The sequence below is a fragment of the Callorhinchus milii genome, unplaced genomic scaffold (genome assembly GCF_018977255.1).
Source record: "Callorhinchus milii isolate IMCB2004 unplaced genomic scaffold, IMCB_Cmil_1.0 Scaffold3, whole genome shotgun sequence".
NCBI classification, from domain to species: domain Eukaryota; kingdom Metazoa; phylum Chordata; class Chondrichthyes; order Chimaeriformes; family Callorhinchidae; genus Callorhinchus; species Callorhinchus milii.
The window spans coordinates 68,791,371-68,809,158 of NW_024704744.1; the positions used below are offsets into that span (position 1 = coordinate 68,791,371).

A 17,788-nucleotide genomic window follows, 5' to 3' on the forward strand; every position below is an offset into this window, starting at 1 on the left:
TGCAGACTAACTTTTTGTGATTGGTGTACAAGGATATGCAAGTCCCTCTGGACGCTAACACATTCTTATCTCTCCCCTTGACCAAATTTTCACCACAGTAAGGTGCCCATTAAAAACCAGAGCTACATCTGATATAAATAACTTTAATTATACTATACTTCAAATTACAATGTATAAAAATAGCAGATTATGTATAAAAATACAAATTATTTCATTTATTGCCCAGTATTTTACAATGAAATTAGCATTCCCAATCAATTTGAAATACTAAAGGAACTATCAACTATTGTGCAGCAGAGAACTGCTTTATCCACAGACCAGAAAACTGCAGGTCCACATTGGGCACGAGATATAGATATAAAGTTAATGCAGAAATGTCTGAAAACTGTAGTTGCATGGAAAGTTGCCAGGAATATAACTTCTACCAAGTGGCATGAAATGCCAAGATCTGATACAAGAACAGGGAGAGAGAAGTCAGATATGAGGATATGTTTGTATTTCAAACTCAAGTGTTTGAGAGACAGTGAGAAACGGGTAGAGAAAGCTAATACTGTATTCTAGAGCCTGGCTCAGTTGGTAGCATGCTCGCCCCAGCCAGGTTGTGGATTCAAGCCTCACATGGGACTTGGAACTCATATAGTCTAAGCCAGTGGGGCCAACCCAAGGGGGTGTTAAGAAATGGCCGAACATTCACACTAGTTTAGGTACGTATGTGTTAAATCCATATTTTGTTTCTAGTAGCTACTGAGAAGCAATATTTATAGTGTGGCCACAAATCAAAAAGTTGATCACTGCTGGTTTAATCTGACACTACATACATTGCTGGGGGTGTGGTGCATTGTCGAAGTTGCCACCTGGACATTAAAGACCATGACATTATTGNAAAAAGGAGTTTTTCCTTTGTCCTGGGCAACAATTATCCCAATGGCTGTTTGTGGGACACTGCTGTGCACAAATTGGCTGTCATGTTTGTCCACAAAATGGTCACTCCCCTTTACAGTATATCTTGTGAAGTGCTTTGTAACATCATCCCAATGTGAATGGTACTACACCAAATGCAAGAACTATTATAATTTATATAATTCTTTCACATTGAGAGGACATCTCAAAGGCGCTTCACAGGATATACTGTAAAGTATAATGGCTATTTTGTAGGTGAACGCAGCAGGTAATGTGTGCACAGCATTGTCCCACAAACCCTCCATGAAATGAAAGACCAGGATAGTGGGAGAAACTCCATTCTTTATACTATATGTATAGCAATAATGTATCTCCTGATTGAAAAATGTGTGTTCAGTATTGTACATGTCGGTTTTCATGTCCACAATAAGAAGTCTGATTCTACATTGGGCTCTTGTCTGTAGTTTGATCTAATTAAGTTAACGCATTCTCAATATGTAGGTAAAGTGGTTCAAAGTAAGGTGATGCTTGTAACTGGATCCAATTTTCAAGTCAGCAGCAGAATAATACAGTACTTACTAGTGGAAATTAAGCCTCCCACACCACCTGTGAAAGGTGTATGGGATCAATAGAATATCAAATTAAACCCAGCATTACTTGTTGAGCTATAGTTTAATTTAGATAAAATGTTTACGAAAATTTTGAAATGTCAGCCTGTTATACACACGGACCTTGAACAGATTTTCCACTTTAATATGAAACTGCTCATGGATAAAGGATTAAATGTTATCAGCAGAGAAATCCTGTTTCCAGAGAAACTCTGTGGTGTACTCATTGCCATGATCACAGCTTTCTTCACATGTGTACACAGCCAGTGTCCCCCAATCGATGCTCTCACCAAGACTATCAACTTTCAGGTAGTAAAGCAACTGGGGCATTATCTGCAAGATGAAGGATAACACAATGTCAAAAATACATCCTCAAATGGTTCTCAGTCAATGGAGTATTTTATCCATTAACTGTTTATTGCAGCTAATGTGCAGTGTCTCGTTCTCCATTAACTTTTTTGTACTATTTAGGCATTTCATGGGACATTGCTATGCACAAACTGATTACACATTCTACAAATAGTCACAACTTCACAGTAAAATCCTGTGAAGCATTTTGTGACAACAACATATCAATTAAAAGTATTACTATAGTCTACAATACAACTTCACATTGCCATAGTTCTGACCAGTAAAGACACTACCACAAAAATGATGTTAGGAAGATTTTCAGGAACGATGAGAACTTCCATAACTAAATTAATAAATGAGTATTCTCCAAATTGGTACAGAAAGGTTGTTCCGAATGCCAGCAGGTTCACAAATGCAACTGCTGACTTGAGAGCCTCAGAAATTGGCTTTCGAACAAAATTAAAAACCTTAGCCTGGAAATTCCACACGTATCAAGTCAAAATATTCTCACATTACATGCCACATTTTATACCCAATGTGAACATTTTTCTTCATTCACAATTACTGTTTCAAAGGAGTGTGTTGATAAATACCACTTTAAGTGTAAACCTTAGGTTTCCTCAATGTGTTTTTGTAAATTTCAACTGGTTTATCTTTAATAGCAAACACACCATTGCACAATTCTCTATCATTTATTATGTAGCCCTAATCTAGTTGTGATTATACTTTGACAGAATACATACTTGAAATTCAAATATACGTTTAGCACCACATGAGCAGTTGGGGATATCCGTATCTTTGGGAATATTTTCACCAGACACCCACAATGGACTTCCTCCTCTGCAGTAGCGGAGCACCTAGGAGATGAAACATTAGTCATGGTCAACACAGTGCTTGTTCAATGTATTTTGAAATTCTATCAAGCTCACTAAACCAATGAAAAAGTGACTTGCTGTAGCTGTCTTCCTCTATCAAGGCAGATAAAATAAAAATAATATACAGAGCATAGTTAAATACAAGGTATGCTCTTTGAGATGTCTAGAAGACGTGATAAGGCGCTATATCAAATGCAAGCATTATTTTACTTTAAAGCATACAAGAAAATGCTTTGTAACAATATTAGCACTGAATTAATATCAAATTATACCGAGAAGGTTTATATTTGTATTATCACCATTTATCTATTTATATTCCAGAGGAGCATACCACTGACATTTCTACAAGATGTAGGCATTAGCACTAAATATTTCCAAACCCTAACCCAATCATCATGTCTGAAATAAAGCAGCTGAATGTCTGCGATCACCTTTCCCCGGTTTCAGTGTCAAGTTCTTCCACTGTTAAATGCTCCGAGACACTCTCTCATGTGAAGAGTTCTACATAAATGCATGATGTTTTTGCTCACTTTATATTGGATATTTAAAGTCAATTGACACTATTCACACATTGAATGAACAGTACAATTGCAGTAAAATGTTTAAAACCTCTACATCCGGTGATTTGGATCAGCTAATTATACATTGTTTTCTTCTCTGAATCATTAACTATTGTATATAAAAAAACATTTATTTGTGGATTGTACAAATATATATAGATATAAACTCACTTTAAAATATATTCTGTGAAGCTCTTTGAGACATCTCAAAGTGATAAGGCGCTATATTAAATCCAAAGATTATAAACTGTGTTTGGGGGAACACATTAATCATTTAGAGCACTATAGCTAATCCAATGTCTGAGTAGATTTAAAGAACTACTTGGATATATTCCTGCCATTGCTGAAAATATCTGGCACGATACCTGGGCCTGCATAGTGATCTTAAGGGGTCTAGGATATATATATATTAAATGTACATATATTTGTAATTGTTTACCTGATCAGGCGCTAGTGCAATCTTCTTCTTAAATATATCAAAGATCTTATCTTCTTTCGTCTCGTGCTTTGCCATAGCCTCCAGTTCCTTATCGTCCATGGAACACGTCACAGAATCTGAACACAACCAGAATATTTACATTATTCTAAGAACGCTCTCTATTCTTCATTTGTTCATATTGGTTTCTCTTGTCAATAGCATTATAAAAGGATATTTTTATTGCCACATTAATATTAAAATCTGTGATTTGGAATGTAAAACTGTATGAGTTAAGGAAATTGAAATAGCATTAAACCATCCCCTGCAGAGTTGGATTTCGATGTGACCAATATCGAGTCTTTAGAACCTGTAAATCTGACATCGCCAGTAAACATTTCAAATTGAAAGTTGTGAGGGAGGGGGTGAAAGAAAGGAGCCTGCAGCATACATGCTCGGTTCTCAACACAAACTAATCTACCCTTAATTTTCTCTTCTACCTATTTTCTCGGATTTTTCAAAACTTTCTATTTTAATTTTGTACCGTAGAGCAGAATCCAAAATGTAGGGTAGTTAGACACTAGACTAGGCTAGGTTGTAATCCTATGAGCTTTCTATTACCTGGTTCTATGTGCTTTTTATGATCTTCCGACTTTTGATCTTCTGCACCTTCAGGAGTTGCAGTTTGTTCTTCCTCCAGTTCCATCACTAGTTCAAACTCTGGGAAAAGGAAGTTGGGCAACTGCACGACATCTTCTCCTTCACCTGTAATAAAACTCTAGTTTAGAAGGAAATTGGTTGGGTCCCTAAATTTGATTCAGGTCTCTCCCCATCCCAATCCACCTCGGAAAACCTCATAATGTTACACCCAACTTACTCTTCTATAGAAGCTGTGCTCTCCGCTACCTTGCCCACTATTCAGGAGAGCCTTGATGCAAAATATTAGCAAGGTTTGACCCAGAGACCATCATAGCCAAATCTGATCCCAGCCAACCCTGTCGTCCAAACGCGGTCTCTGGATAGTGACGGGGCTGAGGGTTAAAGGCAATGCCCCCCCCACCATACATAAGGACAGTTACTATAAGGTTGTCTCTGCTACTCTTTGATCAGCCGGGACATTACTCTCAGGGCCAGGGCTCAACCTCTAACATAAGGTGACCATACGTCCCTGATTTCTAGGAACAGTCTGAGTTGAGGGGGAGAGGCTTCAATCAGGGGGACAGAATCACCGGGGGCAGTCAGGTTTCAGTGAGTCCAAGAATGATGAAAATAATAATTCTTGCATTTGATATAAAAGTTTTCACGTACTCGAGACGTCTCAAAGAATATACTCAAAAAATTCACAGAAAATACTGTAAAGTGAATAGACTGTCTATTTTCTGGATGAAATGTGGCAGCCAATTGTTCTCATCCGGGACAGGGTCATGGATCATGAGGGCTTTATTTAAGAGGGAGCCAAGATTTTGGAAAGAAATACGAGTTGTTGAGCTGGTGGAGGGAGGGCTTTAGGTTCTGGGGGAGAATTGACTAGAGGGTGGCGGGGAGTTGGGAAGGGTAAGGATGTGGATGAAGGAATGGATGTTTGCCTTTCGGAGTGGGGGGGGAGGCCGGCTGTTTCCGGGAGAGTGGGCGATGGGGCAGTTGGGGTGGCTGGTTTGGGGTAACCATCGCTGAGAGCTACGATGGGCCTGGCGGAGGATGCCCAGGTTGGAGCACAGAAAGGCAGTGATGGGTCCAGGAGAGTGAGAAGGTGAGGAAGACGGTGGGAGAGAAGGACTGATTGGAAGTAGTGGAGTGTGGGGATTAGAAGGGGGAGCATTTTCAGGGGGAGGGGGCGGCTCGGCAGCCAAAATGCGCACGTGGAGACTGGGAGCAACAACAGCAACAAAATTACATTTATGGAGCTCCTTTCACGTCGGGAGGACGTCCCAAAGCGCTGAACAGTCAGATGTCGGGGCCCGAGCATAGGGGAGGGGTGGTGTAGGGGTGAGGGAAGGCAGAGAGGTGGGAGGGCGACCAAAGGCACAGTCGAAGAGAAGGGTCTTGAGACCGGCCTTGAAGGAGGCAAGGGAGGAAGCGAGGCCAAGGGACCGTGGGATGGAGTTCCAGAGTGTGGGGGCAGAGAGGCTGGAAGGGCAGGTCGGGCGGGAGACATGGAGCAGGCCGGAGCCCGCTGAACGGAGAGAGCGGGCAGGTTGGTAGGGGGTCAGCAGGTCAGGGGGCAAGGCGATTAGTGGGACCTGGTCAGCCCGCAGGCGTGGCGGGGGCTCGGGGAGACCGTCCGCACAGGGGAGAGACAGAGGGGATGGCACTCATGTTTCTGTTCTAAAACAGATACACTCATCAGAGAAACAGCCATTAATCCAACAAGTTTCCCAGTGCCGCCAGCAGCAGGAATTCTGGTGAGTTACATTTGTTATATGTGTCCCAGTATTTGATTACTATTAATAGTAATAACAATCCTCGCAGTCGATGCCTGATCTGTCGAAATCGTGTAATGGTCTAAGTCGTACCTCAGCCGGAGGTCCACGTCGCGAGTTTATATTCCGCATAAGTTTGACATAACTCAACACTTTGCCCAGGTTTCAGTCAGCGCTTCGGGACGTCCTCCCGGACGTGAGAGGCGCTCCGCAAATGCAGTTCTGTTGCCGCTGTCGTTGTTGTCGCCGCCGCTGCTGCTGCTGCTGTCGTCGTTGTTGTTGTTGTTGTTGTAAGTCGTATTAAATGCACGGTCCCAACTGATACGACTTACGTGAACGTTTGCTGCGTGGGTGACCGATCAAGCGTAGTGACTGTGCATTTTGTGGGCGAATGAGTGAACACGGTGGACCCCCCCCACCCCCGAGCCCCCTCCCCCGAGCCCCCCCCCCCCTCTCTCTCTCTCTCACCTGGGGGCCGCTGACAGGCCTCCCGATGCCCCGCTCTCCAGTGGGCCGCCTGGTGCTCTCTGCCGCAGTAGTGAGCCCGGCGGCAGCGGGAGCAGCTCTTGGGGGCGGCGGCGCCGCACACGCGGCACAGCTTGAGTCGGGCCTCGGCCCCGGGCGGCGGCGGCGGCCGGGCCCCGGGGGGCGGGGGCGGGCGGGGCGGGTAGAAGGGGTTGTGCCGCGGCAGTTGGCTGCGGAGGGCGAGGAAGGAGCGGCGGCCGCAGGCGGTGCGGCGGCGGCAGCAGAAGAGCAGCAGCGCGCGGTGGAAGGCGCGGGGGAGGGGCCGCGGGGAGTACACCTGCAGCAGGAAGAGCAGCGGCTCCCCGCAGCCGCCACACCGGAGCCGCTCGGGGCCCGGCAGCGGCCCCAGGCTCAGCCAGGCCGGCCGCCCGCCCACCTTACTGGGGAACTGCGAGCTGCCCAACCACCCCGGGCCCGCGGCCGCCTCCACAAACCCCAGCTCCACCCGCCCCGAGCCCGAGGCCGCGGCCTCCCCCTCCTCCTCCCCCTCCCGCCCCGGGATGCCCACCGCCGCCTCCTCCCCCTCCCGCCCCGGGATGCCCACCCCCCGCCCCGGGCTGCCCACCCCCCGCCCCGGGCTGCCCACCCCCCGCCCCGGGCTGCCACCGCCGCCGCCTCCTCCATCACCATCACCATCCCCGACGCCGCCATTCCCGGGGAAGCCGAGCCCGGGCCACGTGTCCACCACAAATCCTCTTCCCCCCGACCAGCGGCGGCTGGTGATTTTGGTTCCGGCCGCGAGCGAGTGAGTGAGTGAGCGAGTGAGTGTCTGTCACTGTCTCTCCGGCTGACGTTGATAGACATTGGGGGCGCCTTTCACACCCGGAGACTCTCTCCAAAGCTCCTCACACAGGAGCAGTCAGAGCCAGAGCCAGAGTCGGGGCCCCCACAGTCACACATGGCCCCCAAGCCACCCCCGGGGCCCCGCGTGACTAGTTTAAGGATTTCAGGTCTTTCCAGGAGTCTGTTGTCTGTCGCCTCGCCGACCGCCGCAGACTGAATTGCCGGCGGACTTCAAGCCGATAATAATAATAATAATAATAATAATCCTTGCATTTGATATACCGCTTTTCACGTCGGGTGGACGTCCCAAAGCGCTTCACATAACACACTGTAAAGTGAATTGACTGTATATTTGTGGGCGAACGCGGCAGCCAATTGCGCACAGCAATGTCCCACAAACAGTCGTAGATTGAAAATGACCAATTTATTATTGTTTTTGGTTTTGGAGGGATTATTATTAGGCTCTGTGTGGAGTAAGGAAACTTGCCCAAGGTTTCGCCCTCTGCCTGGAATTGAACTCAGGTCTCTCGCTTGCAAAGCGAGTGCTCTAACCACTGAGCTATAGGACTCCTCCAGATGGTAAGTATGAGTAAGCATCTTAGACGCTTTGAGGGGAAGGAGATCGCTTTCTGGACAGATCGATGCCCGCGAACGAGCAGAACGGAGAGGAGCGGTAATGGAACTCCCTCAGGAGAGACCAAGGCCAAAGGGACCCATCTTTTAGTGATTTGCCGTTTGGCTAACGAGGCAAGACGACCCTGAGAAAAACATTCAAGGACAGGTCCAGAAGGGACTTCTTTCTTCCTGTAATCGTCGTTGCGTTGTCCAGCTTCATCGAGCGGTTTAGTCGGGTTGAGCTTTTCTAGCTCTGTTTGGTTTTCTGTTCACCACTGAAGAAACGAGGAAGGTTATGAAAGAAGGCAGTCTGGAAGAGCGATGCAAAAATCTGGCGCTCACAATGGGTGCTATTTATCCATCTGACATAGCACTTGAAATTCGTGCGACCGTGGACACTTATGCGGTAAACCTTTCCTCCACACCACTTGATATGCTTCATTATATTTACAAAAAAAGACTTCTAGGCCTTTATCATATTGTCTGCATTGCTTTCAGATTGCTGTTGATGGTGCCTGTGACAACTGCAATTGCATCAGACAAAAGAAGCTGTTCCCGACCGAAATTGATAAAGGACTATTTAAGGTCAACTGTGTTGCAAGACCATCTAGTTTCTGAGTTGTCATACAACTCATATACTGAATTAACATCGGTGTTTCAAGACCTTTATAATCGTTCAATGTCATTTACTCTTGCTTTATTTATCGCTTATCAACATTTTGTCAACTATTTTTATATTACCTATTGCAAACGTGCCTTTTCACGATCGGACGCGAGCGGATTTGACACCAGATTATGTAGGTAGTATTTAGTATCTTCGTCTAGTAAAATGTAGGGGTCCGAAACTGAACCTTTGTAAGGGACCACCGCAAGACATACGCCACCCCTGAGCAAGCTGAGGGGGTGGGAAGGGGAGGCATGACTGAAAGCAGTCAAAAAGGTATATTTTGAGACATGCCTTCAACAAGGGAGAAAGGGAGCAAGTCAGGGACTCTGGGATGGTGTTCCAGAGAGCGGGGGCAGAATGGCTGGCAGAAAGTGGATCGAGTTCAAGAATCTGTCCCATCTTTAAATCCATCTACAGTCTTTATTCCTCCCCACCTCTGTGTCCACCTCAAACTTGAGCAAACTGGTAATAATAATAATAATAATAATCCTTGCATTTGTAGTTCCCTTTGCTCTATCCATTTCCACCATTGGGGGTTTGGATACTCCTAAACATGGTTAAGGGTTTCCACATGTCAGACAGAGGTTCTGCAGCTCAATGTTAGAGCACTCGTCTCGCAAGTGAGAGACCTGGGTTTGATTCCCAGCAGGGCGAAACCTTGGGCAAATTTTCTTATTCCACACACCTGATAATAAACCCTCAAGAAAAAACAACAATTATAATTTGGTCACTCAACCAACGAGTGTTTGTGCGACACTGCTGTGTGCAATTGGCTGCCGCATTTTGCCCACAAAATATAGTCCATTCACTTTACAGTATATTCTGTGAAGCGCTTTGAGACGTCTAGAAGATGGGAAAAGCACTTTATCAAATGCAAGGATTATTATTATTATTATCTGGCTGACAAAACTTTTTACAGAAAGGAAATTTCCCAAACGGAATCAGCAATTTTGCATTCCATCATCCCAAGTTTGCCAATACTTCTCACTTAAACACTATGCAGCTAAACGCAGTGGGTGAAATTCAAGTGTGAAATTATGGGCAGAAAACTCCCATTTTCACTTTAATCACAGTCCAGGTCATAAATATATAAATTATTTATTGCACTGATCTGTGCAGACTTACACGTACAAATACACTCTATACAAAAATATGAAAGTACAGTACCTGGTGGTACCTGAACAATTAAAAAAATGGAATACCCTGAGAACAGGAACAATAGCCTCCAGACAGGTAAACAAATCACAAGCACGAAAAGATCACTACATGCTCCGGCATTACTCAGAACAGCATAAACACAATCAAAGGAATATTATTTAGATAAATAAATCAAGCACATGCTAGACAAACTGAGCAATGGGCAAAACAATATCGCTGGGTCTTCAATAATTCAAATGTCTGCGGTGATGATCAGGTTTGTTAAATGTAAGATACTGCTATTTTCAGACTCTCACTACTCATACATTCACAGCAATGACAGTACATTTTATACACTTGCAAAAATGTGGTACCTCTGATCCTACCAGACAAGCTCGCTCTCTCAGTTGCCTGGAAAACAGTTAAAGTAACAGTGTGGTAATTGATCCTCCTTTAGGGTCCTATGTTTGTTTCTAAAACAGATGTGCACAATTTCTTCATGTGAAAAATGGAATATTGCACTGGTAGCGCTGTGTTTCTCGGGGTTTATGCAACAAATGAATAAAAACCTCAATTACAATTAATGTGTACTTGTGTTTGTGAGTTGTATTCACAAAATAAGCCCAGTAATACACTTACAGCATGATTTTTTTCAGTTAGTGTCTGTGCTGGAGCACGTTCTGTACTTTATCACAGACTCATTGAGATTGTTTTACAAACAAATTTGTGCATTCAGATCAACACTGGTCTATGTTGTCGGCAGGAAGCGGGCATTGCTCAGGACCATGCAGAATAGCACCGCATGTATTCTGATACCCAAGGTTCCTGAGGTCTGGAAGGTGTTTTTGCTGGAGGTTCCGGACGACGAGGTGGACATTTACACTGGCGCTCAGCCGAACGTGCTCGCATCTTTTTTTCCACCTGTCGCCTGTTCTTGGCACGAACTGCAGAGTCGTAAATCTGTAAAATAATAGGAAAGTTCTCTACAACCTTAAGTGTCCATTTTCATATTGTTTTGATGGCCACAAATCAGACAGTCACTGCACTTTTCAGTTATCCTGTGAAGCGCTTTGGAACGTCCTCATGTGACAAGTCCTATCCCAAATGTAAGGATTATTATTAGATTGGTCCTGGAAAATTCCAGATACTAGATTGACTAGGTAAACCATACTGTGGTAGCGCCTTGGGACGTTCTCCCGTCGTGAAATGTGCTATATAAATGCAATTTGTTGTGGTGGTTAGATTAATAACTTATTCCCCAACGTCAGAAAAATGCTCCATACTTCAGCAAGGCTACATTTTCCAACTCCAACACTTTGTGGCCTCTGTGGGTGAAGCTGCCAATGAATGATTGAAGAATCACTCAAGCAACTAACAGATACAAATACATCCCCTGAAAACCTCATTATGATCAGAATCCAACTTCAGAGGGAGAACTGAATACTGGACACCTAGATGTTGTGCTCCCTGTTAGAACAATGTTTTCCTAACAACTCAAAAGCCAACAAATATACCTGCAATTTCCTGATCAGAAACTATAACCATTACCATCAAACTATTACCCTGATTATTGAAATACAGAAAAAAATCTTTACTGATCATTTCACCCATACCTGGAGTTAGATGGATGTTAAAGATCTCAAATCAGGGGAAAGGGGGTGTTTTACCCAGTGTCCTAACCAACAAATAGGACAATTGCTGTGCACAAATTGGCTGCTGTGTTCGCCCACGATATATAGTAATCTTGGGAAGTGCTTTGAGATTTCCTCCCAAGTGAAAGGCACTAAAGCAAATGCAAGGATTAATTTATTCAGGACGGAAGAAAGACTCACCTCTCTTGAAGTTAATGCATTGATATTGTATGTCTTCTGACAGCCCACCTCACCGTCTTTCCCTCCCCAGCCATACAATGCAAACGGAGGTTTGGTTTTCTTCACAGTATCTTGTGCTGCTGCCAGCAGTGCAGTTCTTGGTGACTTTTTCAGGCCTCTGCTTTGTGACGCCTTCTTAATAGCACAAAGACCGTCAAGAATGGGCTGAACAACTGACGTGTTCTTTGTCTTAGGTTTGATCTGTTTGAGGTTTTTACCTTTTTGATCCGCTTCAAGAATCTTTTCTTTTTTTTCGAGGTGAGGGAAGGTGGGGGGGAGGAAGAAAAAGAGGAAAACAATTGTTGTCAACTAGTAGTTCAGGTTTTCCATTGTGCAAATATCCCAACTTATCTCTACCAGTGTCACACAAAGAGTAAACATTTAACGTCACATTGAGAGATTCTGGTCCTAGTAACATAGACGTTCTCCCTATATGGGTGACTCAAACACTTTCAAGAGTAGTAACAACACGTGACGGCCCTGTCAATGGGTCACGCGTGTGATAATGACAGGTCGGCGCTCTGGTGTATCTGCCTTTAATTTCCTTAAGTCGTGGCTCTGTAATGGCCACAGCACAGAACAGACAGATGTCTGATGGGTGAGATCACTCAGCCGACTTGACGCCAAATCTACAAGATGGTAACATCTCAGCTCGGCTCCCACCCCCAGGTTGGGTGCCAAGCCAGGACTGTCAAGAGCCCTGGGATACCTCCTGATGTGAAAGGCGTTATATGAAACTGACCACCTGCTCCCTCGACCCATCCCTACCCCTCTCCTTACCTCCCAGCTCCACCTCCTTGCCCCCATACTCACAGACATCATAAACCTCTCTCTGTCCACTGGCACCATTCCCACCCCTTTAAAAAAAGGGCGTCATCACTCCTATCCTTAAAAAATCCTCCCTGGACCCATCCCGGCTCTAAAATTACCACCTCATCTCCAACCTCCCTTTCCTCTCCAAGATCCTGGAATGAGTCGTTGCTTCTCAGCTTCGCTCCTTCCTCTCCTGCCACTCCCTTCACGAACCCCACCAATTGGGATTTCCTGCCGCCCTCAACTGTCTTTTCTACCCCACATCCGTGCCATGACCCACTCTGCCTTCCCCCACCTCCGCAACATCGCCCAGGACCGCTGAGGACCTCATACACACATTCATAATATAAAGGCTCGAGTACATAAATTCCCTGCTTGTTGGCCTCCCCGACTCCTCCCTTCATAGGTTGCAGATCATCCAGAACTCTGCAGCCCTTGTCCTCTCCTGCACCAGGCTCTGCGAACCTATCCTCACTCGACTCCAGTAGCTTGCCATCACACAGAGTATATGGTTCAAAATCCTGGTCCTCACTTTTAAAGCCCTCCGTGGCCTTGCTCCCCACTTACCTCTGTGAATTCCTAAACCCCTATCAATCTGCCCGCTCCCTCCACTCAATGGGCTCCGGCCTGCTTCACGTGCCCCGCCTCACCCGCCCCACCATTGGCGGATGGGCCTTCAGCCACTCTGCCCCCACCCTCTAGAACTCCATCCCGCAGTCCCTCCGCCTTGCACCCTCCCTTGCCTCCTTCAAGTCCCGTCTCCTTCGACTGTGCCTTTGATCAACCTCCATTCCCTACTGCCCTCCACCCTCCTCAATCCCGACTCCCAGCTCGGGTCTGAAACATTGACTGTCCAGCGCCTTGGGACATCTGACATGAAAGACGATGTACAAATATAATTTTGCTGTTGTTAACTCTGTATTTTATTTTATCGTATCTCTATTTTATCGAGTGTCCGGCACCTGTCTGGAGTGATGAATAAAGCCACCATATTGCACCATGCTAACAACACTAATAGAAGCTATATAACAACAACAGAAGCTTTACACCACTGTATTTAGCTTAGAGTTATATTAGCATGTGCTTTGCTGTTAGAGACTGGGCTGATCTGGTGTCACTATTGCCAGTCACTACATGTCCCTCCTACATCGCTGTTCCCTGAAGTAGATAGCTCTGCAATGCAGTGACCCTGGGGTCAGCTGATCTAAGAGCTCCCTCAAGTTTCTGTCAGTATTGGACCTCCTGGACCTCATGTGGGTGAGGTCTTACCTGAGGAACATGGTGGTGGCGTGAGATCACGTTTCAGACAATTGCCCCTGACGCTGGCTCCTTCGGGCGCTGGAGGTTCTTTCTCACTGGGTTTGGGCTGTGGCTGCTCAGGTCGAGGTGGCTCAGGCTGAAGTGGTTCTGGCTGGGGTGGCTCAGGCTGCCTTATCTCTCTTGCTGACTGCACTGGTTCTGGTCTTGGCTGCGTGGGTGGCTGGGGGACAGGAAGAGCGCCCGTCAGTGCCACGCACACTTCTTCCTCCTCCTTTTCCTGCATCTTCGGAGTCGAATCGCCACTGCTAGAGGTGGAGCTATCCTGCCAGCCATCCCACAGCCAGGGGTTATGGGCTTGCTCCAGCAGCCGTCGCATGTTGCGGTAATGCACCATGTCCAAGTAGCAGCTGAAGAACGTGTCCCACTTGGGCTCCTTGAATTTCTTCATGTACTCACTCTTGATCCGTTTAGCTACCATGATTCCACAAGTGACCACACTTTCCACGTGCTCACCCAATCGCCCTCCTCACGCTTGCGCACGCAGGTCCTCACAGGCACCTAGGTTTAACCCCAGCCATTTGCCAACTCCTCTGTGCTAACAGAGGACACAGCTCTCTCTCCTGCTGGCGTTCTGGTCCCTGTCGTGCCTGTGCTGTGGGGGGAGGCACGATAATATTTGATTTGGTGAGAAATGAAGGGTATTCAAAACATTGCTCAGATTCACAGATTCTAAATAATAGCACAGATCGGAGAGGTGGGGAGATAGTAGGATGTGGTGAAATTTGATAGTGAGGATCTTGAAATCTGCGACATTAAATATAGAATGGTCCCATTAAACCCTCCTTCCAGCTCTTATCAATCTACTCAACAACAACTTTTATCTGCAGCGTGGCCTTCATGCGGGATAGTGTCTTGGGACTCATCAGCCCCTCCTGGTAAAGTATGAATTCAGCCAGGTTGCTGTATCATTGTCATGCATTTATTTTTCTTTCTCAATGCAAGGATGGTGGCTTGAGGCCCCGACTCTGGACTCATTTAAGAAACCGTCTGATGCTGCAATGGGAAGACATGGGTATATGGGTGTGTATTTTAGAAGCATGAGATTAAATGACTTGAAAAGTTTTTTTTTGCTGCACCTCTCTGTGACCTGAGTGGCCCTATTGTTCTCTGTTGAATTAAGGGACCTGACATTCTTACCCACGAGCTGCAGAATCCCAGGACAGCGTTGGATTAATCAGGTTTATGATACGCTGAGAGTTGGGCTGAAACGCCGTGAGATTTGTTCTGTCCTATTCTGGTGATGGAACGAAAGCTTCTCCGTGTAACAGTGAGAGGTTCTGTGACCTCATTAGGGTCAGTGAACATTCAGATCTCGCTGTAAACTGGCCTCAGTACAGCTGAATTTATGGTCACAGAAGGAAAGCCTATTGTGAGCACAAAATAATTGCCCCCAAGCAAATTGAAGAGGGTACCTCTGATTGAAGTACTGTATCTATCAGTGAAGTATCTGCACCCTTGATGCTGTCAAGACACTGGGCTAAATTACTACACAATTGACTCCTGAAACAATGTGGGAACTGCGCCACTTTTGCGCCCTGGTCTGGTGTCAGGCAAATAGCAGCTTGACACAACCTCTTTCTTTTCCTGGTGTTTCCTCACCTGCCCTAACTTACTCCTTTCACAGACATGAACACCAATCGAAGCCTCCGAAGCCTGTGGTTCTTACCTTGTTTCTCTTTACAGTAACCCTAGCTGTGAAGCTCAGCATACTGACAGTTAAATGATTCCAGGAGTACAAACCAGGTGTATTCGAAAAACACTGACATTTATTAAGTTGTGTATTTTTTGAACATGTGGCTCACACAGAAACAATGGGTTAAATCTTTTGACTCTTTAAGAAGAGTCATTTCATTCCAAAAGACTGGTCGGTGGGTCGAATTCCACAGAAATAACATTTGAATGTGCAAATAAAAGCTGTTTAATCACAGGGTAAAAACATGTCTTATTTTATTAAGATAAACATTCTTGTGTCCAATGTCGGATTGATGTTCAAATTCTCACCCTGGCAAGAGAGTCAGCTGTGCTCAAGCCACCGGGACTTGATTGGGCTGATGCTAAAATTTAACCTGATCAGAAATTTTGAGGCCTACAATAGAACCTGGAGGTGTAATGTTATAAATAAACAGCCAGAACATCATATACCTCCAGCATTAAAATAAAATAGGTTCTCCATCTATGCAAGTTACATATTGTCTATCGAAAACCAACAATCGAGCTCGATTTGAACACTCTTCACTTAAAAGTGCCTTGTGCCCTAAACCACAGCTGATATTTACTATAGGTGGTTCATCAGGCTGGAAGAGAATATCCATCTAACGGCATACACGTTTTCCTTTTTTTTAAAAAAAACTAAACACGTTTTATTAAAGAGAAAAATTGTTTTTTTTACAAGTGTAAATGTAAATCGTCAAATACCTTTTTGCGGACTGAGTTTCTAAAGAATTCCTCTTGTGGCCATCTGTCATCTTATGTGTTTACAACTGACTTTCTCATTGCTTTGCACTCTCTAGCACCACACAGTGGCATTGCTTTGGGCAGCAAGGTCTGTTTCCTGGTGATATTGTTCCACCAGTGTCTTAATAAGACTTAATGTAACAGGGATGCACACGATCTCTCTACATGGGTGCCTACTTTTTTGCAATGCCTTCTAATTGAAGAACGTGACACTAACAACAACAACTTGGATTTATGTAGCGGCCTCCACGCCGGACGGTGTCTCAGAGCGCTTCACAATAACGGATCCTGGTGCTGAGCCAGGGGGAGGGGGAAGAAAGTGATCAAAGGCGCGGTCGAAAAGAAAGGTCTTTAGCCGAGACCTGAAAATAGGAAGAGAGGGCGAGGCGAAGGGAGTGAGGAAGGGAGTTCCAGAGCCTTGGGGTGTAGTGGCTGAAGGCACGGCTGCCGATGGTGGAGCGGAGGACTCGGGGGACAAGGAGGAGGCCAGATCCGGTGGAGTGAAGGCAACGGGCACTGTTGTGAGGACAGAGGAGGTCAGAGAGGTGGGGGGTGCAGAGGAGTGGAGGCATTTGAAGACAAGAGTGAGGATCTTGAAGTCGATCCTCTCTGGGACAGACAACCAGTGCAGTGGGGCAAGGACTGGGGTAATCAGGGAGCGGAGTTTGCTACGCGTAAGAATGGGGGCGGCAGAGTTTTGAAAATCTGGATTTTATGGATGGTAGTGGAGGGGAGACCGGTGAGGAGGCATTTGAATAGTCCAGCTGAGAGGTGACAAAGGCATGGACCAGGGTTTCAGCGGCTTTCGGAGAGAGGTATTGGCAGAGACGGGCAATGCGTCGGAGATGGAAGAAGGTGGTGCTGGTGAGGGACCGGATGTGGGGGAGGAAGGATAATTGGGGGTCGAACCTGACGCCTAGGTTGCGTACGGGTTTGGAGAGTTTTAGGAGGAGGTCGGGTAGGTGGAGGAGGTGAGAACCATGTGATTTAAGACGCTGACGAGAGCCAAAAAGTATGGCTTCCGTCTTGTCAACATTTAGTTGAAGGAAATTTGTGTTCATCCTGCTCCTGATGTCTGACAGGCAGGCGGACAGAACATCAGGGGACCTGGGGTTGCAAAGTGACGTGGAAAAATAGAGTTGGGTGTCTTCTGCATACATGTGGAAGTGTACCCCATGTTTGCAGATAACATCCCCAAGAGGGAGCATACAGATTAGGAAGAGGAGGGGGCCAAGGATGCATCCTTGGGGTACCCCGCAGGTAACCGGGTGAGAGCGGGAGGAGAAGCCGTTTGTGCAGATGTACTGCTGGCGGATTGTGAGGTAGGACTCGAACCAGGCGAGTGCGGTCCCACTAAGTGGATGACGGAGGAAAGGCGGTGGAGGAGGATGGCGTGATCGACTGTGTCGAAAGTGGCGGAGAGGTCCAGGAGGACAAGGAGGCAAAGGGAGCCCTGGTCACAGATAGAGAGGAT

The 17,788-nt window shown here is 46.0% G+C and overlaps 2 protein-coding genes across 2 annotated transcripts; both read right to left on the reverse strand.

The window, feature by feature from the left end:
• Window positions 1-127: 127 nt before the first annotated feature.
• Window positions 128-7,305, reverse strand: pdcd2 (programmed cell death 2). Its single transcript, XM_042333127.1, has 6 exons — window positions 7,282-7,305; window positions 6,598-7,177; window positions 4,331-4,474; window positions 3,734-3,849; window positions 2,603-2,716; window positions 128-1,841 (listed from the first exon to the last, which is right to left on the reverse strand). Exons 1-6 carry the CDS (start codon window positions 7,303-7,305, stop codon window positions 1,680-1,682), a joined length of 1,140 nt encoding a protein of 379 aa, XP_042189061.1. The 3' UTR covers window positions 128-1,679.
• Window positions 7,306-9,798: 2,493 nt separating this feature from the next.
• Window positions 9,799-16,389, reverse strand: ccsapb (centriole, cilia and spindle-associated protein b). The gene is made up of 4 exons (XM_007894459.2): window positions 16,276-16,389; window positions 13,810-14,452; window positions 11,689-11,972; window positions 9,799-10,816 (listed from the first exon to the last, which is right to left on the reverse strand). The coding sequence occupies exons 2-4, from the start codon at window positions 14,276-14,278 to the stop codon at window positions 10,634-10,636; spliced, it is 936 nt and encodes a 311-aa protein (XP_007892650.2). The 5' UTR covers window positions 14,279-14,452; window positions 16,276-16,389; the 3' UTR covers window positions 9,799-10,633.
• Window positions 16,390-17,788: the final 1,399 nt, after the last annotated feature.